The sequence below is a fragment of the Heteronotia binoei genome, chromosome 18, assembly GCF_032191835.1.
Source record: "Heteronotia binoei isolate CCM8104 ecotype False Entrance Well chromosome 18, APGP_CSIRO_Hbin_v1, whole genome shotgun sequence".
In the NCBI taxonomy this organism is placed as follows: Eukaryota; Metazoa; Chordata; class Lepidosauria; order Squamata; family Gekkonidae; genus Heteronotia; species Heteronotia binoei.
Window position 1 is genome coordinate 49,102,763 of NC_083240.1, and position 23,877 is coordinate 49,126,639.

The following is a 23,877-nucleotide window of genomic DNA, read 5'->3' on the forward strand; positions in this document are numbered from 1 at the left end:
CATATACAGCTCTTAAATACAAGATGCATTTCTGCAACTAAAAGATACTTAATCCTCATGAGAGGAGGGGAGCATTGCTTCTCCACTGTTGCCTTGCCTTCTTTTGTCCTTTTGATCACACTCTTCTCCTGTGGTTGACCTTTTCACCTCTCCCTCAAGCCACTGTCTACATCTGGTGTTCCAGCTTGTTGCCAAGATGGCACCCGCAATGGCTTGTGTTTTGGCAGACTTTAAGAGGACAGAACTCCCTGCCTTAGAGACCCCTCTCCTGGGGACTTAGAATCCCAGACTCCCACAAAACTGTGCGGTTCGGCTTGCCTACTGGAGTGGATCTCCAATGCAAGTCTGACCTCGCCTGCCGAAACTGGAAGTCATGCTATACTGTGATTCCTACACTCACAGACGGGGCCACAGGTGACTTATTGCCCTATGTCACTGAACTGGGGGGAAAAAAAGATCAGAAGGAGATAGGCCTGAAACTGTGTTAAAGTCTCAAAGGAAAACTGAGAACTGAACTCTTTCTGACCAGATGGAAAAATTGAGGTTGTGCTAAAGTGGAATAGGGCTCATCAGCTCATTGTTTTCTCTCAAGTATTGGATGTATTTGCAGTTTTGCTTGTAGAAAACTAATACATTTATAACTCTGAAATTCCATATGTCAAATATTGCAGTTTTATATGCCAAGTTATAAATTATGCATTTTATGTTAAAGCAGTAAAATTATTCTAGGTTTGATATGACAGTATTGTGTATATTTCAATTGTTTCTAAAATTTCTGTGTCCCACCCCCCACCCCCCCCGGCTTCAACATTTCTGGGAATTTGGCATTTCTGCTTATAAACCATTGGTAATCCCCGCTGTTTGGGAGAAGACAATTGCTACATTCCAGTTTGTAAACCACATAACTTCACCCGGAGTTTGAGCAGGTCTTGTTTCCTTACTTAAGGAAAATGGTCTTAGAAGATCTCTCTTTGATATTTTTATTACCTTTTAAAATGAAATCTCTCATCATCCTAGGAACACAGCTCTGATCTTTTTTGAGTGAACTCCTGGTTTGTCTTTGTGACTTCTGTACAGCACCACATGGGACTGCGCATGCACAGACCAGCCACAGAAAGAATTTTTTTACAAATTTCTGGAGCTCTTTCCTTTTATTCCCTTAGAAGCTCATTGATTAAGAAATCTTGAGTAGCAGAAGATTCTCATTCCTCATTTTTTGGACACAAGGGCTAAAAGGACAAATGAATGTTGCTGTTGCTAGAGAGGTCTTAGGATCCTTGTTACTAAACAAAGGGGCCAGAGTTTCCAGGGTGTATGGGGACAGTTGTTGAATATAATGACCCCTTATATTCTCAACCTGCATTCAAGCAAAACATTCAAACAAAAGAGGTGTCAATCCTATTAAAGCCACAGGGGCAAATTCTATTGGAAGAAGGCATATTCCAAAATCTCCCCTGTAGAACCACTGCGGGTATAATATTCAGTTTTGTGAAAACAAAAGCTCTGCAGTATCATGTAATAGTAAGATACTGTATATATAGGGGGCTAAAGATTTTGGGGAAAAAGAGACCAAAAGACAGGGGTGAGCAAACTTGGCTGACTCTTAAGTCAAACTGCTGTGATCAGTTTCTAAGACATGGTTTTTGATCAAAGAAAACACTTTGGATTTGCCCATATCAGAAATATGATTAGCCGACATCCCAACTAACGTCAGTTTCTCATCCAGGGATTTAATCTGAATCTGTTTGTGGGTATCCTGTTTCAGAACGGCTAACAAGCCATCTTCGCACAGAGCAGTTTAAAGACACAGAGCCATGCTCTTGCTTTGTCTAAATTCTGCCTGCAATTCAACATTTGATACACAACTGAGCCAGAGGCTGATCAATATTGTCTGAGCTAGCTTTGATCTAAATAGCTGAGCCATAAAGAATGAGGGGGACCACTTTCAAGTTGAAGTCTTGCACAGCTCCAGGAATATACTCTCCCCCCCCCCCCCCCCAATTATGGAAAAATCTATTTGTGGCATTTGCACATGGTTTTACTTTGTTGAGTACTGTTGTGATTGGGGGAAGGGGTCTAAAATAAATATACTGAGAATAAGATCCCCAGATAGAAGGCCTTAACCTCTCAGTATTGGATCTGTTGTTTTACCATTGAAGTGGGTTCCATTTCCTGTTCTTGGTAAAAACTCAGATAATAGATTTCGGATAATTAAGATGGCAAATAATTGGCCCATCATGCATCAGTCACCACCTCTGGGTTTCCACTGACGGATTCCCCATCCCCAACCTACTGCAGGCCTGGGAACACAGAACAAACTGCCAAAAGTTTTACCTCAGAGACAGACACATCTCAGATGCTTCTCTGTTCCTCTGCATCAACCCACCTCAGAAAGGGTAGCCACTTTGCTGTGGCTTCATGAAGCATTTCCTCAGAAGCCATGACGACCGCCTCTTTCCTGTCACTCCCTCCCTCCCTGCTGGGGAAGCTGCTAGCCAGAGGCTGTTGCCCTCAGCTGAATATAGTGCCATAGAGTCCACCCTCCAAAGAAGTTATTTTCTCAAGGAGGGAGCAATCTGTTGTCTAGAGTTCAGTTGTGATCCCAGGAGATCTTCAGGCTCCACCTGGAGGTTGGCTACCCTTGGCCTGGTAGCACCCTCTGGGTGGCTTGTTGCCACCTGACTCGCATGACGTAACTAGGGGCCTGATGGCTTGTGCCTGCTCAGCGGCAATCCCCCCATGGCAGCCAGTGTGACTTAGCAGTTGCCAACTCCAGGTTGGCAAATTCCTGGCGATTTGAGGGGTGGAGCCTGGAGAGGGTAGGGTTTGAGGAGGGATAGGATCTCAGACAGGTACAATGCCATAGACGTCCCTTCAAATCAGCCATTTTGTCTTGGGGAACCACTGTTGCCAATTTCCAGGTGAGAAAGCCGAGAGGAAACTGTGTTATACAAAATTATGCACAGTGCAACAACTTCTGAAGAATGCAAGCTCCAATGAATTGCTTATTAATAAATTTTATAGAGAACTACACAGTAACTCAATTACATACATATATGTTTTCATATAGAATTAATTTTTAAGGACATAGTATAGAAATACATACATACAGTGCAACCACTGATAAGGATATAGACTCCACTAACAGACAAATTAATTATATACAGTACACTAAGTACTTGAAGGATGCTGACATTCTTCTCCAGAATATGAAAAATTGAAAGTGACACGCTTCCGGTAGAGGGTGTGTTTGGTGTCGTCCTTCCTCCGACAATTATTCAGTAATTCTGGAACCAGTGCTCATTCAGTGTGCTTACAAACACAGTGGTCAGTTTCATAGGGCACAGTTGGTTCTCCCAAGCAGCACAAAGCCACGTACAATCAGCAGGAATTATTCGTGGAACCTGTGCTCAATATGAACGATATGTCTTGTCAGTTACTCTCCAGGCACTAGCGGTTCACTAGGTGAGGGCTGGAGATCACTCAGAATTACAACTGCTCCCTAGATGGCAGAGATCGTTTCCCCTTGAGCAGGTGTGGGGGGAAGTGAATACCTTCACTTTGATGGGTGGGAAGACAAAAAGACTGGGCCAGGGGGTCCAATTCCTGGGGCACCCAAAGCCAAACATAACTTCACACCAGAGAATCTCTATAGGACCCAAATGCACTTTATACGTCTATCTACTCTATGAACCCTGCCACACAAAACACAATCTGCTCAAGGTCTGCTCTGCAGACCTGGCTGCAGCAAACCCAGATGCCAGCTTGGTGGAGTGGAGAGCCAGTTTGGTGTAGTGGTTAAGTGTGCGGACTCTTATCTGGGAGAACCGGGTTTGATTCCCCACTCCTCCACTTGCACCTGCTGGAATGGCCTTGGGTCAGCCATAGCTCTGGCAGAGGTTGTCCTTGAAAGGGCAGCTGCTGTGAGAGCCCTCTCCAGCCCCACCCACCTCACAGGGTGTCTGTTGTGGGGGAGGAAGGTAAAGGAGATTGTGAGCCGCTCTGAGACTCTTCGGAGTGGGGGGCGGGATATAAATCCAGTATCTTCTTCTTCCAGCCCTGCCCCAAAGAACGCAGGGAGAGCTGGCCAAGCACAACAAGCATGCTGGCTCTGGGTCTCTCACCCAGGTGCCAGCTTCCCTGCCACAGAACACACAATCTACAGATGCCAGCTCTCCAGCCCTGCTCGAAACAACATGGGGAGAGCTGGCCAAGCACAACAAGCCTGCTGGTTCTGGGTCTCTCACCCAGGTGCCAGCTTCCCCCCCCCCCCAAACCAGAACCAGGAAAAGGGACAACAGGAGAAGGCCAAGAAACTCAACTGTTAAAAAAGTGGCCTTTTAAACAATGAAAATTAGGCCAAACAGCCCCCCCCCCCCAAGAACCAGAAGAGAAAAGGAACAACAGCAGCACAACACAGCAGCAACAAATCAAACACAGAATCCTTTTAAAACAGTAAAAAAAACTTAACTTTTAACAATACAGGAACTTTACCAACCCCTCTCCCCCCCGAAAAACCACTCTAACCCCAAGAAATCCAAGCCACCCAAATCAGGAAAAGTAAAAGGACACTGCACTTTTAAAAGTCCTCTCACTAAAGTAAGAAATGGGCAAATTGGCAAAAAACCCCACCCCTCCCCCAGCAGAACCCCCTAACCCCAAATAAGCTACCCACCACCCAAATCTGGATAAGTAAAGGGACTCTGAGTCTTAAAAAAGTTCTTTTACCAACTAAAATAAAAACAAGAACCCCAAGACTGTCTTACCTTAGATGTCTTCTCTACTCCAGGCAAGTCTGGTAAGGCTGAGAGAGAGTAGCAGCAGCTGAGGCCAAGGGCCAGCACAGCACAATCTCTCTCTCACACCAACACAGCAGCAATGGAGGAGTCCAGCCAGGCAGACTCCTTAAAAAGGTTCTCTGGCCCTACAGAGAGCAGTTTCAAAAAATAGCACTGCTCTGTGATTGGCCAGACAACAATGCTTACTTGGATACCCAAGTAAGCAAAAGATCAAAAGAACAACAATGTTGTTGATGGCTGGGGGATCAGCTACACAACAGCCCTGCAAAGCATGCATTTGCAATGCATTTTGCAAATGCATGCTTTGGAATGGCTGCTGGGTATCCTCTTCCCCCTCCCCCCCCCCCGATCCCAGGGAGGCTATGAGAGAGGTGGGAAAAGGCTACCAAAGGCGGGAAAGGAGGCAAGCAGCTCCCCTGAGGCTGCAGAAGCCCCTTTCCCGCCTTTTCCATGGATTTCCGTATACTTCCGAATATCTATACGGAAGTATACGGGGAGCCATACTCGGCTCCTGCATAATGGGCCCCAATTGGATTCAGCTGTATGCGATTCCATATACAGCCAAATCAGGGGTGATTCGGTGGTTGATTCGGTTCGGCCAAACTGAATGCACACCCCTAGCCTAGACCCCTTTTTAAATATTGGGACAATAATCAAATGTCTCCATGAATCAGGAATTTGCCCACTGGAATTAATTAATTTGGATAAAAACTGGGGCAAAGATTGTGTTCCACCATAGTAGATAACTCATTGGGAATTAGATCAGAGCCAGGGGCTTTCCTAATTTTAATCCCTTAATAATTTCCTTGATTGATACCTCAGGCCAAGGTACTGTTAAATCAAGAGAAATAATATTCAAAGTTGATCTAAGTGCATTAGAATCGGAAAATGGTCTCTTGAAATGGTTTTCCCAGGCCAAGGGGGCAATAAAGCATGGTAGTTTAAAATCCTGAAGGCCGAATTATCATTGCTGTTAACAGTTGAAATGAGAATTCTCATTCTGTACTCATCTGTCTCCTCATCTTAATCAGCTCTCTATCGTATCTCATTTTAACTAGTTCTCTGTACATTTTCTTCCGTTCCATCACCTGTCGAACTGATATTGCACTGTTACTTTTAAAATTATTATGCTGCTATTGAATACACCTTTTCAGTATTCTAAAAAGGTAAAGGTAGTTCCCTGTGCAAGCACCAGTCGTTTCCAACTCTGGGATGACATTGCATCACGACATTTTCATTGCAGAGTTTTTAAAGGGTTGGTTTGCTATTGCCTTCCCCAGTCATCTACACTTTCACCCCAGCAAGCTGGATACTCATTTTACTGACCTTGGAAGGCTGAGTCAACCTTGAAATCACCCACCATTAATACTAGAGGAATTCCTGGAAATTGGGCATGCATGCTGCAACAATTTCCCTCAGGTGGGCCCTTCTTTGAACCATTATACTAGTTGTGGGTGGGGGAATATAAACTCTAGCTATGGAAAGCACTTCCCTTCCCTCTGGAGACGTCCATTTAACATGTGATTGAGGGACCAGTCTCCTCCTCAAGTCTTTTCTTTGCTGCCAGGAAGAGAGAATCTACTGGCATCTTTACTGTGAGGGTTTTTTTGTTCCTTTATGGCTCAAAAATGTGCCAACTGTGGCTCAAAAATCACTCAGTTGGATGAGCATGCTGCATGCTTAACTTATTTGAGGGAAGAGCACAAAATTGAGGGGTGTGTAGAATTTCCTGCCAGTTTACTCCCAAGGCCCGGCACAACAGAACCTCCTAACTGAAGGCTGCTTTATGGGAGAAGATGCTGGGGGCTCAGGCTCTTTAAACCCCAGAAGCACTCTTCTTCAGTTGAGGAACCGGCCTGAACACCTGCAGTAGTGTCAGTGCTAAATTGACTTCATCAGATCTGACTGGCAAGAAGGTTCTGAAATCCTTCTAGGTTCTGAGGACCACTTTGGAACCACTGGTGAAGAAAAAGAGAAAACACCTCTCAGCCAGCCATTGACCACCTTCTATTTGAGGCTGACCACCGCCTCGATACCAGTCAGCAACCGGGAGCTGTTCTGTGTTCCAGTCGAAACTTCTGCACAGTCCTGATCATCCCAAGATCACTTTGCCCTCTGGAGGGATTTATAGCTACCCACCTTCCTCTGACGACAAGGTACTTGAATTTCCAAACCAGGTTCCAGCATTTCTCTATCCACAAGGTCTGCAGAAAGTTCTTAAGATTCCAGTGTAGAGCCTCCTGTTACGAGTATTGTGTCCCTTTGGCCTGACCAGTGCTCCAAGGGTGTTCCAGTGGTTTCTTACCTTAGATTGAGGGGGCACATAGTCTGCCCCTTTCTCAATGATTGGCTTATTGTGGCCAATTCTGAGACCAGTCTCCAGTCATCCTGCAGCACTGTCCTCCAGACCTTTCAGAACTGGGACTCCTTGTTAATCTGGAGAAGTCCCACCCATCTTTTCTAGTGTATTGTCAGTCTGGGAGCTAATCTGGAGAAGTCCCACCCCCTCGCTGTGGGTTGATTACATCGGGGCTGCCCCGGACTCGGAGAAGCCTTTTTACCAGATGTCAAGATCAGGGCTGGTGAAGAGTTTTTCATTGAACTGTTTTCAGGGAGTGGTGTGCGTGCAGTCACTGTTAGGTCTGAGGGCTGTGTCCACCTTCACGATGCCTCTTGCCAGGCTCATGATGAGAGCTCTCCAGAATTGTGTTTAGGGTCAATGAAGATTCCCAGTCATGAAAACTTTCCATCCCTAGAAGAGTTACTAGGTCTTTGTTGTTGTGGTCTGATGAAGCCAACCTAGCTAAAGATGTAGGCTTTAGGCCCCAAGACTTCAGCATCCAAATCTTTACAGATGCCTTGCTGTCAGGCTGGGGCACTCACTGTGGTGAATTCTCAGTGTTTGGGTTATGGCCCTTAGGGGAATCTTCCAAGCATATTAATTTGCTTGAGAGTAGAGCCAAGTAGGTTTGCCCTAAAATGTTTTTCAGTGCTTCTGTAAGGAAAGAGGATCTTCATGGCAACAGACAACAGCTGCCACAAGCAATGGGGCATGGAACCCTTGCCTTCTGTGCAGAGACCTCCCTCCAAACCGTTTGTGTGGCCAGTGTTCAGAACACCAGGGCAGATCATTTAAGCAGGCAACTGAGTCCAGACCATGAATAGGCACTCAACCCAGATTATCTACATCCAGTGTTTCAGGGTTGGATTTGTTTGCAGCCCCGTCAAATACCATATGCTCTTGATTCTGTTCAAGAGTGGCGTGGGCTGCTCAGTCCCTGGGAGTCAGGCCCGTAGCCAGAAAATTTTGGGTGGAGGGGCCCCTGAGGTAAGAAATTGAGGGGGGCAGGGCCAGATGGCCCCGTTTGCACAGAGGGTTCCTCTTGAGGAGCCCTTCATGCAAACTCCACAAGTTTCCCTGCCTCCTCCGCCCACCCGCCAGCCTCTGCTGAACACTCCTTCCCTTCCTTTTGCCCCCCCACTCCTTCCTTTTGCACCCTCCCAGCTTGCAGCACACTGCCCATGCCTTCTTTGCTGGCCTGCCGCTGCTGCCACTCACCCCTCCCTTCCCTTTGCATCCCCCCCCCCCGCACGCTGCCCACTGCAACCTGTGCCTCCTTTGCTGGCTTGCTGCCTCCTGCCCCTCCTTTCCCTTCCCTTTGCACCCCGCCCCCCCCCCCCAGTGTGCCGCCCACCTGCCGCCACAGCCTGTGCCTCCTTCGCCAGCTTGCCACCACTGCCCACCCCTCCTTCCCCTTTGACTCCCCTCCCCTGCACAATCACAGCGTGCAGCGCCTGGGCCTTGCCGTGATCATGTGGGGGTCGGGGAAGGCAACGAGAAGGGAAGAGAAAGGGGTGGGTGGCAGCAGTGGGCCGGTGGAGGAGACACGGGCGGCATGATGGTGGGGAGTTCAAGTTCAACGGCGCTGAACAAAGGGGCCCTACAAGGGGAAGGGGGGTTAATAGAGGGGCTGTGCCTGTGGCTACGGGCCTGCTGGGGGTTGCCTTCCAGATTCATTGGTGAGAGAATTTTTTCTGCACATTTCCCCCTTTCCCTACCCTGCACAAAGTCATCCAGAAGTTAAAGGCAGAGAAACCATGCAGTATTCTTGTGAGCTCCTCCCTTTTGGCCGGGAAGACCTTGGTTTCTTGTCCTTTGGAGACTGACCCAGAGGAGACAGATTGGTCTTCTCTGGTGGGGCACATTGGTGCACCATGTCTTGTGATCCTTGCATTTAAAGGCATGATTGATCCATTGAAACGGGCCTGTTCAGACAGAGTCATCAAAGTTCTGCAAGTGGCCCTTAAACCTCCTATTTGCAAAACATGCTACTTAAAACAGGAAAAATTCTAATTCTGGCATCCAAGCAGAGTTTAGACCAGAGGTGTTGAACTCATTTGTTATGAGTGCCAGATCTGAAATAAATGGGACTTTGTGGGGCTGGGCCATGTGTGTCATAAAATGTAATGCCAGGCAGCAGAGATATAAACTTTATACAGATAAACACAGTTAAAGACCAAGTCCTATGAGGAAAGGTTGAAGGACCTGGGTATGTTTAGCCTGGGGAGGAGATATCCAACTTTGAAGTACTTTGAGGGCTGTCATATAGGGGATGATGCGGAGTTGTTTTCTGTGGCCCCAGAAGGTTGGACCAGAACCAACGGGTTGAAATTAAATCAGAAGAGTTTTTGACTAAGTTAGGGAGAACTTCTTGACAGAGTGGTTCCTCACTGGAACGGGCTTCCTTGGGGGTGGTAGAGTCTCCTTTATCAGAGGTTGTTAAACAGAAGCTAGATGGGGATCTGACAGCAATAGTGATTCTCTGAGGCAGATCATGAGAAAAGGAGGGCAAGATGGGGTTGCATCAGTTGTCATGGTCCTTTCTTACATCCCCAGGAAATGCTGTTCACCACTTTGGGGTTAGGCAGCAATTTTTATCCAGGCTACTTTGGCTGGGGATCCTGGACGGGTTTTTTTTTTTTTTGCCATCTTCTGGGTGTGGCACAGGTGTCACTGGGGGTGTATTGGGGGAGGTATTTGTGAGTTCCCTGTTTTGTACAGGGGGCGGACTAGATAACCCTTGAGATCCCTTCCAGCTCTATGATTCTGTATGTGTTTTTTAGCTTAAAATACAAACATGCTTAAAACTTGCAGCATTTTGTTTATTTATTTATTTATTTTATTCGATTTATATCCCGCCCTACCCCACCGAGGTGGGCTCAGGGCGGCTTACAACATAAAAACCAACAGAATCCATTTAAATACATTCATGATAGATTAATAATTATAATTATACAATAAAATATATAAAATACATATAGAATACATAAAAACACATAAAACTTACTACAATATGTACTATGCTAACCTTCCTTAAATCAATTCTTCAATATTCCAGTATTAAATAATCTGGTGTTATAGATTGGAGTGTTCAGGCATTCTGATAGCAATTAATTATATGCCAGCCGGAAGAGGACTGTTTTGCAGGCCCTGCGGAACTGTTCAAGGCTCCGCAGGGCCCTCACCTCTTCCGGGAGCTGATTCCACCAACAGGGAGCTGCAATCGAGAAGGCCCTGTCTCTGGTCACTTTCAGACGGGCCTCCTTTGGCCCAGGGATTGTAAGGAGGTTTTGGGACCCCGATCTCAGCACTCTCTGGGGAACATGTGGGGAGAGACGGTCCCTAAGGTAGGCAGGTCCCAGGCCATATGAAAGTTGAGGAATAGTGGGATTTGGCAATGCAATTTTTAAAATAAAAAGCACAAGTATCACAGCAGAAACTAAAAATATAAACTAAAATAAAATGCTCTGAGTATAGCTGAAATGGCTGGGCTCCCCCTGCCCAAGTCTACTCCAATCGGCAATGGATATTCAGTGTCATATCCCTCTTTGGCTATGGGCTACACACTTGGCACCAGTTCCCAGGTCCATTCAGCAGAGGCAAGCTGACTCAAGCATCAACCCTTTAGTTGCAAGGAGCCAACTCCAGCAAGCAAACTGGCCATACAAATGCTGGAAGGTGAAATTACTTGAGCTCCACTCTATTGAAATACATTGCAGCAGAAACAAAGTTGCAAGGAAAATGCAGAATGGGTTTGATTCCCCACTCCTCCACATGCAGCTGCTCGAATGACCTTGGGTCAGTCATAACTCTCTTGAGAACTGTTCAGAGAGCCAGTTTAGTGCGCGGACTCTTATCTGGGAGAACCAGGTTTGATTTCCTACTCCTCCACTTGCAGCTGCTGGAATGGCCTTGGGTCAGCCACAATTATCGCAGGAGTTGTCCTTGAAAGGGCAGCTGCTGTGAGAGCCCTCTCAGTCCCACCCACCTCACAGGGTGTCTTGTGGGGGGAAAAGATCGTAAGCTGCTCTGGGTCTCTGATCCAGAGAGAAAGATGGGGTATAAATCTGCAGTCATCTTCTTTTTCTTCCTCTTCTTCTTGGAGAGCTCTCTTATTAAGGTCTCTAGGCCCAGACAGATCTGGGTGCAGAGACCTTAATGGGAAATCTATTCTGCATTTTCTTTGCAAGCCCACAAGAACCAGTTTGGTGTAGTTAAGTGCATGGACTCTTATCTGGGTTTGATTCCCCACTCCTCTACATGCAGCTGCTGGAATGACCTTGGGTCAGTCATAACTCTCTGAGAGCTGTTCTGCTCAAGAGCAGTTCTTGAGAGCTCTCTGAGCCCCACAGGGTGTCTGTTGTGGGGAGGGGAAGGGAAAAGATTGTAAGGTACTCTGAGACTCTTGAGTGAAGGGCAGGGTATAAATCCAAACTGCTCCTCCTCCTGCTGAATCAGGCAAAGACAAGGCAGAAGGAGCTGAGAACTTTGGCAGCCTTGGAGCTTCAAAGGGCAAGGACAGGATGTGGGGGGGGGGGAGAAAAGAGCCCATGGGCCTGATTAAAGCCCTGGGCGGGCCAGCTTGATACTCCTATGTAGACCCTTACTCCTGCCCAGCAGTGTTTGATTTCCTGTTGATGCTGAGGAACAGGAAATTATCAGTTTCTTCCATTAAAACATACCTAGCTGCTATCTCTGCCAATCACAGTAAGGTGGATGGCTGTGCTGTTTGCCCTCCCAATACAATAGGTTCATTAAAGGGCTTTTCAATCTCTTCCCTCCTGCCATTACTCCACCCCCACAATGAAGTTTGTGTTTACTGCTATCAGCCCTGATGAGGAAGCTGTTTGAACCTTTGGTGATGGATGACCGCTCTGGTGTTGTACAAAATGATGTTTCTAGTTGTGGTCATGTTGGCTTGTAAGGTAAATTCCATGTTAACCCAGGAAATTGTATTTTCTCTGGTGTTTTCCTCCTCACTGTTGTCCCCTACAAACAGGCTCTGCATACCCAGGAAGTTAGGAAGTGTCTTTTGTTTTATTTGGAGCATACCAAAGGTTTCTTCATCTTTCTTTGTTTTTTGGGACACAATAAGGGAAGGGTGCCCACACCTCAGTCAATACCTAGGTGGGTGGTTTCAGCCATCAGAATGACATATAGAGTCCAGCCCTCTTCCACTCAAGGCACACTCAACCAGGACACAAGTCTTCCACATTCTCGAAGCATGATGTGATTGATGTAGACTCCAGGAGGGAAGTTTCTGTGGGAAGAGCAGTGTTGCAGTCACCATTCCATTGAACAGCACCCCCCCCCCCCCCTTCAGTAAGTCAGCTTGCTATTCTCCCATGTGGGATTGCACAGAAGCCACAAAGATGGAAACAAGGTTGCACTTACCTGTAACTGGTGTTCATTGAGTGGGCTTCTGTGCAGGCACACATCCCTCCCTCCTTTCCCTCCTGTGGGCTGCTTAGTGTAGTTCCAAGTATCTACAGTGGCGATAGGAATATAGAGGAGGAGACTGCTTGTGATCATGTGCTGTTTTGGGCAGAAACAGCCGTCTCTGGAGGGGAGTGGGAGCACTCTCCACATCTAGAGCTCTAGAAATTTGTAAACATCTCCTCATGGCTAGCCTGTGCATGCATCTAACATCTGTTACAGGTGAGTGCAACTATGTTTTGTCCTCCTGTTTCTGCTGAGCCTCTTGAATTATATTAGCTTCTGTTTCCTTCTGAACAGATGCTGGACTTCCCTATTCTCATTAAGACTTCCTTATTACCCTGAGACCCTTTATAAGCTTAATGTTATTAATGCCACTGAAATCTGTCCACAGCTTGTGTAGCAGTGTGCTGACAGCAGTGTCTTTAATCTCCTCCCCCTCCCCCCCTTTTTTTTTTGCAAAACAGTTATTGTGTGAAGACTTTCACAGGGCATAGAGAATGGGTCCGTATGGTGCGACCTAACCAGGATGGCACATTGATTGCAAGTTGTTCTAATGATCAGACGGTGCGTGTTTGGGTGGTAGCAACAAAGGAATGCAAAGCTGAACTCAGAGAACATGAGCATGTGGTAGAATGCATTTCTTGGGCTCCTGAGAGCTCTTATTCCACCATATCAGAAGCTACAGGATCTGAGGTAAGGGGCTGTTGTCTCCTCTTTTTCTTCCTTCTTTCCTCCAACACTACTCTTACATGTACTGCAGGGCGGGGTGCTGAGGAAGGGGGCAGCTTGCTTGAGCATGTAGATTCATCTGATGGCTGTCTAGAATTTTCACCACATGCTAGCTCCATCCACAGCTGCCTTACTTCCCTCTTCACCCATGAAGCTGATACCACATGATGGCTAGAATTTCTTTGTGTTGGTATATTTTGAACACCACTTTTCTGTCCTCATCTCACAAAAATCATTTCACAAAAAATAAAATTTAAACAAAATACCAGTGTAAAGAAAGTGTTGGTGGTGGGCAATGCTCCCTCTAAGCTGTGGAGTCTTGTGAGCGATAATTCTACTTCATGAGCTACTGGCATTAAACTTGTAAGAGAACAATTTGGCTACTGCATAAGTTAGTTTGCTCTGGGGCTATCCCTCCTGAGTTAAGACAAAAACATGTGAGCCAGAGGTTAAAAAACTGTGAGCTAGCTCACATTAACTCAGCTTAGAGGGAGAACTGGTGGTGGTGGGAAGGTCCATAGGAGCATCCTGGTTTTGTGACCACTGCTGGGTTAGTCAGTCCAAGCCTCAGGCAAAGGGCCAAGATCCCAGAGGCTGTAGTCTTGCATCCCTGGCTGTGGCCAGGACCAGCTCCACCTGGGTCTTACAGTCTGGCAGTGATTTCCCTGTGATTTCCTTTCCTGCATAAAGAACGAGCTGTGCTCCAGAGTGTTCCCCAGTTCAAAGTGACAAGGTGGCTTCAGACAAGCCTCTGTCTCCTAGGCTCACCCACCCCCGTATTTGCAGTATAAGGAAAATAGCCTATCTTACACAGATGCTGTCTATAAAGAGCCTGGACAGTTGAAAGCACAATCTACATGAACTGTTGTTGTTATTGCTGCTGGACTTCTCTCTGTAATCCCATCAGAGCTGAACAGGTGGGTGTGGGAGTTCTCTGGAGAGGTTCTGGAAATGCTTTCAGGAGAGGTTTAGATGGAAAGTAGAGGAAAGAAAATGGGAGGGAGTAGTCATGTTAGCAAACTTGGCCTGGAGGGAGGGATTCCCTTGCATACCTCCCGAGCTGTGTTCAAGGTTATCTGTTTTACAGTTTGTTGAGAGGCAGGTGGTGTGAACTAAAGTGTCCGCCGTAACAACACGAAACTTCAGCGTGCATGCTGCTGTTCTTGCTTGTCATGGAAGACACACCGCATACCTGTTTTGAAACTGCAAGGGAAGGGGCAGGCTGGGTGTGCTGATATTGAGCTCTGAACTGGACAACATTCACCTGGCTTGAGCAATCTTCTGGAGGTGTGCTTGAGGCCACTTTCCTGTGAGCTGACTCCCTCTCCCCTTCCCCCTGAAACAGGACATGTTGGAGCCTGTTCTGTGGTGGGTGCTGAGCCCTCCCCTCTTTTCCACCACTGGGTTTCCTGGTGAAGAGTTCCATGCCCCTAGAAGAGAGCATGTGCGTCAGTTCCAGCTGCAGTCATCGCAGACTCTTTGGTGTGATTTGTTCTAGTCTTGGGATTCTGATAGCAGCAGCAGATGATATGGTGGTGACTGCCCTGAGCTCTTTTCTCTGGAGTGTGGAACAAGCAGCTGGGGTGTCTCTTGAGCACTTGGGGATCTCTAATCCTTGAATTCTCTAGATTTTCAAGATGCAGTTGGGGGGTGGGGGGAATGGAGGACACAAAAAGGGGCCTCGGGCAGGGGGGGGATACAAAGTGGGGCAGGCTGTGACAGGAGAGGAAGGTGGTTTCCCTGTGCAGAGACAGAAGAAATTACTTCTGTATTAATGGGAATCCAAACAAGAAATGGCATTAGGTACGATTGGGCTAGGGCATCAGGACTCCATTTATTTACCCCTCCTGGGTGGGCGAAGAGCTTTGGGCCTGCTGGCAGCACTCCCATTTCACTAAAGAGGAATGGAGCTGTTGCTGAGGCCATGCCTACAATTGAGGGTGGTACACAGGAGCTCACATGGGAAAAGTTTTGGCAGCTTTTACAGCATTTACCTCTAGCTCTGGGGTTCATTCCACAGCAGCCATGCTGACTCACTGGGAAAATCCTTCCAAACAAATGTCAGTGGCGCCTATTTGTAAGCCTTTTGAGTCATTTTTCTCTTGCCCTCCTTGACGCTAAGAAGCTAAGGAGATCTTGTTCTGAGGGTGCCTTAGGGCCCTTGTGTTTGTGCATGAATGAACTCTGATTACATGAGAGTTGGCTGTGAACATATGAAGCTGCCTTATACTGAATCAGACCTTTGGTCCATCAGCTATGTGCTGCTTACGTGTCAATTTTGTCTCATTTTGCAGACTAAGAAGAGTGGTAAGCCCGGGCCTTTCCTACTCTCTGGATCTAGAGACAAGACCATTAAGATGTGGGACATTAGCACTGGCATGTGCCTTATGACACTTGTAAGTTCAGTGTGAGCACACTTAACGGTTTGTCTCTGTCAGCACTGCAATCCTGTTCAGCATCCTTATCTGGAAATAGAGTGGGCACCTTGACTGGATGATCTCAAACTGTTATTGCAGCTAAATGGAATCAGTAGATGTATTAATGGGGAGGAGGGAATAAATATATTGTTCTCCTATCAGAAGGCTGGCTGGCTTTGACTTTCAGGATACCCCAGACATTGCTGTGACCATCTTGCATGCAAATTTAAAATGCTGGGAGGTGACTCAACCAAGGAAGCCACGAGGGCCCTCCATTTGCAAGACCTGAGCAAGACTGTTAACAGCAGGATGGTTGGGTTGTCATTAATCCATACAGTCCCCATAAGTGACATGATTGCACACACACACATTCTGGGAAGAACAGATGAGAACAACTCTTGGGCTTCTGAGAGGAATGAGTCATGCCTTCTTTTCATCATAAGCAGGAAAGGAAAGTTCAGGTTATGGGGAAGGGGAACTGCTTTGGGTTCTTTTCATTATGGCAGCTCCCTGGAGCTTGGTTAGGCAAGGTCCAGATTGCCTACTTCTTTTCTCCTCAGGTTCCAGAGCATTCATAGACTCGTTCACTGCTACATGGAGTCAGTACTAATTTGTAGTCCTTGAAAGGTGATCAAGAACTGTGGCCAGCTCCGTGTGACTGCTCCTACCAGCAAGAAATGAGAGCTCACCCCGCATGTCACATGGGCCTTAATGTTCCATTTCTGAGCTTGTGGGGTATCCACAAGGAGGGAGGGGCACATGCCCATCTTCAAAAACCTTCCCCCCCTTTTTTGGGCAGGGTCAGTAGTTAGTTGGTTTTGCCCCTTCCTAGATCCCAGCAGCAATCCATGCATATTCATTTCCTGGTGTTGGCAATGTCTTCTTACCCCACAAGGTGGCAGGGAGTATCAGATAGAGGACTTGCCTAAAAGGCACCTGCTACAGTCATGTGTTCAGAATTCTGGCTACCTCTGTATGGGGTCCAGAAGCAGAAGAAAACCCCGCCTGAGTTCAAGCAATGCTGGGCTGAGGCTTCATTTCCCTTCCTGAGGCAGGCAAGGTCCTCCACGTTCCATAATGATAACTGGAATGAGAACAAAGCATTTGGGGTTGGGTGTGTTTGCAGACTTGCGTATGACCTGGTGCTTCTCTGTTGAAGGTGGGCCATGATAACTGGGTTCGTGGTGTCCTGTTCCATTCTGGGGGGAAATTTATTTTGAGCTGTGCTGATGACAAGACCTTGCGTGTCTGGGACTACAAGAACAAAAGATGCATGAAAACTCTCAATGCGCACGAACACTTTGTTACCTCGTTGGGTATGTATCCATGGCTGAGGGCATAGTGGGATTCAAAGTGGGACTTCCTATACCAGAGCTGGCTCTTTAACTCAAATATACCACTCTGTGACCATGCAAAAGCACAGAAGAGGGCAACTAAGATGATCAAGTGATCACCTTTCCTGTGATGAAAAAAGGCAGCTAAGGAGGGAGTGAAAGAGGTTTATAAAATTATACATGAATTGGAGAAAATGTCCAAAGAGAATGTCCTTCTCCCAGAATACTAGAACTTGGGGGCACCCAATGATGCTGATGGGCAATAGGTCTACTACAGTACTGAGCAACTAATTACATCATGTAGTTCAGTGACATAGTGATGGCCACAAGCAGAGATGGCTTTAAATGGGGAGTTACACAGATTCATGGAGAAGCCCATCAATGCCTTCTAGGCATGATGAAGACTTCCTTCAGCACAACTCTGTAACCTAGTGCTGCAAGGCAACATCAGAGAAGAGCCATCTTCCAGAAAGCCTTCCTCCAAGGAATCCTGTTCCCCCTTCCTCAAATGGGGAGTTCTTAGGGTGATGGAAGGCTTCAAACTTGAGCCAAAATGAAAGACATTTCAGTAATAAGTAACTGACTTTGCTCAATGGTGTGATCTTTAAAATAGTTCACCCTGGTGGAGGCGTGGTAGTCTGGGTACTGGGGTGAGATCAGAAGGTTGGAGATCACAGGCTGCTACTGGTTTATTTTTTAAATTACTGTCCATTATGAACATTCAGCTTTGATTATTTCTTATTTGGGAAATGTTTAAGATTACCTTGAGGGGATGGGGCCATAACTCCATAGTTATCTGTCATCTTGCTTTGTTGAGTGGGTTGCATTTACCTGCCTTTTAAAAAAATTCTGAGGATTGTTGAACTCAAAAGCTGTGTGCATGTGTCTGTCCCCTTCCCCTCTTTTTCTTTTAGATTTCCACAAGACAGCACCCTATGTGGTCACTGGCAGCGTAGATCAAACAGTGAAAGTGTGGGAGTGCCGTTGATTTGAATTCACACCTGACCCCACCCTTTCCTTCCTTCCCCTTCTGGATGCACTCGGATACCATGGTTACCCATTGAAGCTCGGTTTAAAATAAATATTGTCCTTTCATGTAAATTATTCTGGATGTAGATTGAGCTTATTAAATGTTACACACAAAGTATTCATGCATGGTGAATCCAAATTGTATACTGTAAATTTACATACGTTGTTTAGAAGTACCATAGGCTTTAAGAATATGGGCTGGCATTGGTCACATCAGACCTGCGAAGGCAGAAGCTGGTTGGTTGAATTGGGGGCACTTAACAGAGATGAGAGCAAAATAATCTTGACACCCATTTTTCTTCTTTCCGGGTGGTAGCTGTCATGTGGGGGGACTGGGGAAGGTGGGCTCTTGGAGAAACACACACACCTCTCTGTAGCATCACTTAACGTGTGTTCTCTAAGGGTACTAAAGGCTGCAATTTAGAATCTTACATAATTAATGGAACTAATTAAAATTGGGTTCTTTTTGTCTATGTATTTGCCAAATCAGTAGGTTTTAAAAAAAAAATTGGCTTCCTATCACAATTTAAAAATGGTTAGACTTCATGCTGCAAAATAGGAAAAGACCTTGGTATGATGTGACGTATCTTGTTTTTAAAACCTGGTCATTGGAGTTCTATTGCATTTTAACGCTGCACTTAACACTTTCCATGCAAAAGAGGTTTTAGGGAAGCCGTCAGTGTTTGCTTGAATTCAGCCCTTAACCTGAGCAACTAGACAACCTTCTGACTGATGGCACAACTGCTGGGTTTGGCTGTGGCTTCTTTATTGGAGTTATGTCATGCCAGTGATGTCAAAGGTTGTGTCCCTGGCCCTCCAAGTGGTCAGTGCAAGTGATCCCCATTCTCTCTGGTTGAAATTGGAACTTGATGCCAGGGAATGGAGACACCTTTGCTGCAGCAGCAGCAGCAGCAGGCCCTGTGGGCAGTTGGAGCACACAGGATCCAGGTCCCTCTAAAGAAAGCCCAGCAGGAAAGATGAAGAAGAGCATGGCCTGTGCAAGCAGAGTTCTCTGCACATCATTTCCCAAAAATCTGCAGAATGGTCATTTCAGAGTGGAAATACTTTTTTCAGTTGGAAGAGCCCTCAAGACCAGAAAATGCACAAACATATTAATGGGCATTTTGGGCCAAATTTCATTGCAGGTGATGAAGAATTTCTGGTCCTTAACCAGGTCTCTTAGAATCCCTTTGAGGTATGCAGCCAGACATTTTAACATGGGGGGGGGGGGTATTTTTGTTTTATTTGCTCTGTTCAATTGAGGGACTTTTAAAAATTGTCCCTTTTTAAATAGAAGTGTGTAATAGCAAAGTAACACTTGAATTTGAGTGGGTTTGGATGCACATCAAGAGAAATGGCAATTCACCCCCAAAGCTTTGTGATTTGGCATCTTGTTGGAGGGTTTAAACTGAGAGAGGGGAGCATGGATGTGTGTGCAGAGGGTAGCAGAAAGCCATGCTTCTTGGTCAGCCATGTTCCAATGGAGTCTTACACATTTGAGGTCTTGCTCTTGTTTTTAAACAGTTTGACTAGAAATGGCTAATCTGCCTTCTCCCCTTTCCTCTCAAAAATTTGTGGATCTGTAGTGGGTACAGGGTTAACAGTTTCTGTTAATTGTAGTCAAGACATAGCAATTCTAGTTATTTTTAAGGGTTCAGGTAAACCATGTATATTTCCAAAACTAGAGGGAGTAAAGGTTCTGTGTTTAGCAGAGGAGTTTTCTGCTGTGTTTCTACCTTCACACTTTTCTTTTTTCTTTTTAAGTTCAGAATGTCTTTTGTTGCCTCTTTCCTGGTTTGGCAGGGAGCACTCTCTTCATTGGCCAACCTACAAATGACACAGTTGTTTAGCCTCCTACAACACACAGCAGATATTTAGGGACGGTTCTGAACTGGATCAGCAGTTGCTGCCCTAGTTCTTAAAATGAAAGGGGAAAGCTGAATGGGTCAGAGGTCAGCTGTGGAGCCATTTCCTAAAGGCTCCCATTCCCCTCTGTGTGTCTGTATTTCCCCCCAAAGGCTTTTTTGGCTGTCCAGTCCTGTGCCTTTTCTGTATCGAGTCCAAATGCTTACTTGGTTTAATTCATAAAAGGAATTGTTGTTGGAAGGCATCCAATGGTTCATAGCTGGAAGTGCTTTTTTGCCATTAAAAAAACAACAACAGAAAAAGCATCAGATTCCTCAACCACTCCCTTGAAAAGAGGCTGCAGACAGACCCACAGACATTCCAGTACCACATGAATTGACACTTGCCCAGGAAAAGTCTTAGATGCATAGTTCATTCTTTCACGCTTGTTTTTTTTTTAAAGTGCAGAGTTCTTTGTGGTTTGGATACAATCTGAAAACTGATGTCTCAGCGCATCTTGCACTTTACAATTTTTTTTGTTGTTGAGCAAAAAAAAAATTATATATATAAGCCGTCCTGCTTTTGTGTGTGGTGTGACCAATGATGTGCCCAGGGCACTAATTTAAAAAAAATAGTTGCTAGCAAGTTGTCAAAGAGCACTGTAGCATTTTGAAAGCTTTGGCTATTGCCTCACCAAGCCCCGCCCCCCAGCATCTGTCAGCCTCTCGCTACTCCTCCTGTTGGCTCCTTCAGTTTCTGTGTTAATTGAATTGCCTCCTGCATCATCTCTCTCCTTCCCCACTGATTCCTTCTCTTCCCTCCTTACCCAGTTTCTGTCTCCAAACTCATGAAAGCTATTTGAAAGGAAAATGTTGGGTCTTGGTTTCATGACTAGTAGTGGCTTGATAATCCTGAGACTGTTTTGGAATTTGAATTAAAGAAAAAATAAAGTACTCTTAATAAATCTGTATTCTCGATCCAGTGGACTGTCTAATGCCGAACTTGTCTTAGTAGCAAAATGATGTGTATAAAATGGGAAACTGGCTTGGGAGGATTGGGAGGGGGGGGGTGTTGAATCAAGATGTCAACTGGCCTTTTTATTCTCTTTCCACTGGTGTCCCTGTAAAGTAATTGTTTTTTCTTGTCCTGAGCATTATTCCTTCCAGCTTTCCAAAATTTGTTCTCAAGAGTTAGCGAGCTCTTCCACTTTCTTTAGAGGGAGACACCGACATGAACACAAGCTGTCTTGCTTCTTTCTCCCCCATAAGGAAGACATAGAGATTGCCATTGGAGAAGTTTTCCCCCCACTCTTGTTCCCTCAGATTAGGAGTTAACTGAAGATATTGACACAAATTTAAAAAAAATCAGTAAAGGAATGTATATAATACTGCTCTGTGTTTTACAGTAAGATTCGTTGCTCTCGGACTGTGTAAAACAAAATTTATTCATGTTTTCTGCATATTAAAACAAATCTTATTGTACCAATTGGTAAAACTATTAAATGCATATAAAACTAATTGTGTTTCTCTTTTTTGGGGCCCAGCACAGGTCTTTAAGCGTTCTTCATATTTTATTTTTCACTTTGTGATTGTATGAGACTCAGATTGCATCTCTTGGGTTCTAGCAAGGGAAGGAGGTGTGAGACTTCAGTAGTACCAGTTGATAAAGATACATTCTCACTTGCTAACAGCTGTGGTGAATGGGGGACCATTCCCTTGACAGCATTCTGCTACCTTGGCATTTGTCAAATAGGTTGTAGGTTGGGGGCCTTTTCTTTTGTATACCTGGGCTTCAAGTGCCTGCAGCAGGGGCTCTCCAAGGTTTCTGTGGCAAAAGAGAATTCCTAAAACCTGCCTCCCTGAGAACAAAAGGACCAAAACTTGTAATTGGGCACTGTGGGCTGAATAACAGATTTAGGACCCATTTTTCTTCTCTTGCCAATGTGTGTCAAGCTTAAAACTTTAATAGTGGGGCATTTCCTCCAGATATCCCAAGCAGAAGCCTTTCCAGCCTCTCACTCCCTGCCATCCTTTTAATGGGCTGGTGGAGATCAAACAGGAAGCAGTCTCCATGCTGAGCAGCAGGTGCTTTATGACACAGCTACACCTACTCCCTGCTGGGCTGATGTGAATCTGTGGTGCTACCTATGCCAGATCAGACTGGTCTTCCATCTTGGGTCTGTATTGTCTTCTCTGGCAGCAGTTTTCCAGAGCCTCAGACTGAAAAGGGCCTTGCCTAACAGTTGCTGCGAGAGATTCTGGAGTGGGAAATTAACCCTTGGTCATTCTGTGTACTATTGAGCCACATGCTCTCCTTGTAGTTCCAATTTGTTCTGCCAATAGCAGGCAAGATGGCAAAATAGAACCAACCATGAAGGTGGATTTTCAGGGCTGCCGTTTCCCACTTTTTTTTTTTAGGCTATAACTGTTCCTACAGTGTCCTTACCCATTGTCAGTTGGGCTCAGAGAGAGCGGGAAAGGGTGTTGCTGAAGGGTGAGTGTTTGCCTTTTCTTACTGCAGAGGAAAATCAGCTGAGCACTACTGTGTGGACGGAGAGAGTCTGAGGATGTGTATGTTTGGTAGGGAGAGAGGAACTGCTCTTCTTGTTTGTCTGCTTTGACTGGACTGGAGCTGATTGCATCAGGTGATTATTGCTTATTGGAAGTGTCTGTGTTGTCTGAGGCTGACTGCTGGCCCCACCCTATTTGCATTTGTAAGGCTGCACCTTGCCAGAGGTGCAAGCTGAAGGGCGAGAGCTAAAAGACTCTTGGCCTGTCTCTTAGCCTAGGGGCTCTGAAAGAAGCCCAGGGAGGACCAGGAAGCCAGGGCCCTAGTCTCCTTATGTTCCCAAAAAGGTAAGTAGACTTTCTGCAAGGAGAGTCACATAAACACTTGGGATTGTATTAAAAGGGGGATTGTATATATTTTTAAAAATTAAAAAAGCAATTATGAAGGCAGAATGCCAGCAGGGGGGTTGGGGACTATCCAGTGCTTTGCATTGTACAACTATCCGCCAACTGAACAGAAGTCTTGGATGTGTGCTCAGTACAAGGAGCTCTTGGTTCTCAAGGAATGAGTTTGCACCCTTGAGGTGACTGACCTGGAGAAGCAAAGAGTTAGTTAGGCACTTGGAGAAGTCTCAGGGACTTGTTAGATGTGTCCCACTCTGAAAATAGCAGCCCCAATGCTGTCAGGTAGCATGAGGGTCAAGAGGCAACAGGGCACTGTGCTGAGGATAAGGGAATGTGCCCTCAGAAGGGACCTCTTCTTCAGTTGGTGAGCAGGTATCCTTTCACACCAAGGGACTGTCCCTAGGGAGGGAGAGGGTTTCTTGGTCATTGGAGAGTCGACCTTTAGGTAGGTAGACAGCTGGGTGGCAAACCCGCATACTGATCATGTGACTAGCCTGCTAGACAGTGCTAGGGAGGAGTCAGCAGTCGTGGTACATGTTGGAACAACAATATGGGAAAATGCAGTTGTGAAGTCCTGGAGGAAAAATTTAGGTTGCTAGGCAGGGGACTAAAGGCCAGGATCTCCAAGGTAGCCTTCTCAGAAGTGCTTCCTGTTCCACACAGCCACAGAGGCAGGTACAAATTAGGAGTCTCGATGCGTGGATGAGACGATGGTGTAAGGAGGAAGAGTTCAAGTTTGTTAGGCACTGGGATGCTTTTTGGAACAAGCAGGAGCTGTACAAAAGAGACAGTCTCCACTTCTCCCAAGAAGGAACCAGACTGCTGGTGCTTAAAATCAAAAAGTTGGCAGAGCAGTTTTTTAATTGAATCTTGGGAGAAAGCTGACAGGAGACAAACTTTCTGGTTTGGGGTGGCTCATCTCAAATGAGATGAAGTGTTACTTTTCTATAAGACAATGGATTGGAGTTGTCCATTGAGGTGGTGACAAACAATATGGACTGCCTGGTAAGGTCTCAAGGCAGCTGGCACAAG

At 46.0% G+C, this 23,877-nt stretch overlaps 1 protein-coding gene across 1 annotated transcript in view; it reads left to right on the forward strand.

The window, feature by feature from the left end:
* PAFAH1B1 (platelet activating factor acetylhydrolase 1b regulatory subunit 1) overlaps positions 1 to 21,450 on the forward strand; it is a 121,762-nt gene extending 100,312 nt beyond the window's left edge. The window contains exons 7-10 of the mRNA XM_060259480.1: positions 13,044 to 13,272; positions 15,603 to 15,704; positions 16,885 to 17,041; positions 17,974 to 21,450. Coding sequence (XP_060115463.1) covers positions 13,044 to 13,272; positions 15,603 to 15,704; positions 16,885 to 17,041; positions 17,974 to 18,047 — 562 coding nt within the window. The 3' untranslated portion in view covers positions 18,048 to 21,450. The remainder of the gene's footprint in view (positions 1 to 13,043; positions 13,273 to 15,602; positions 15,705 to 16,884; positions 17,042 to 17,973) is intronic.
* Positions 21,451 to 23,877: the final 2,427 nt, after the last annotated feature.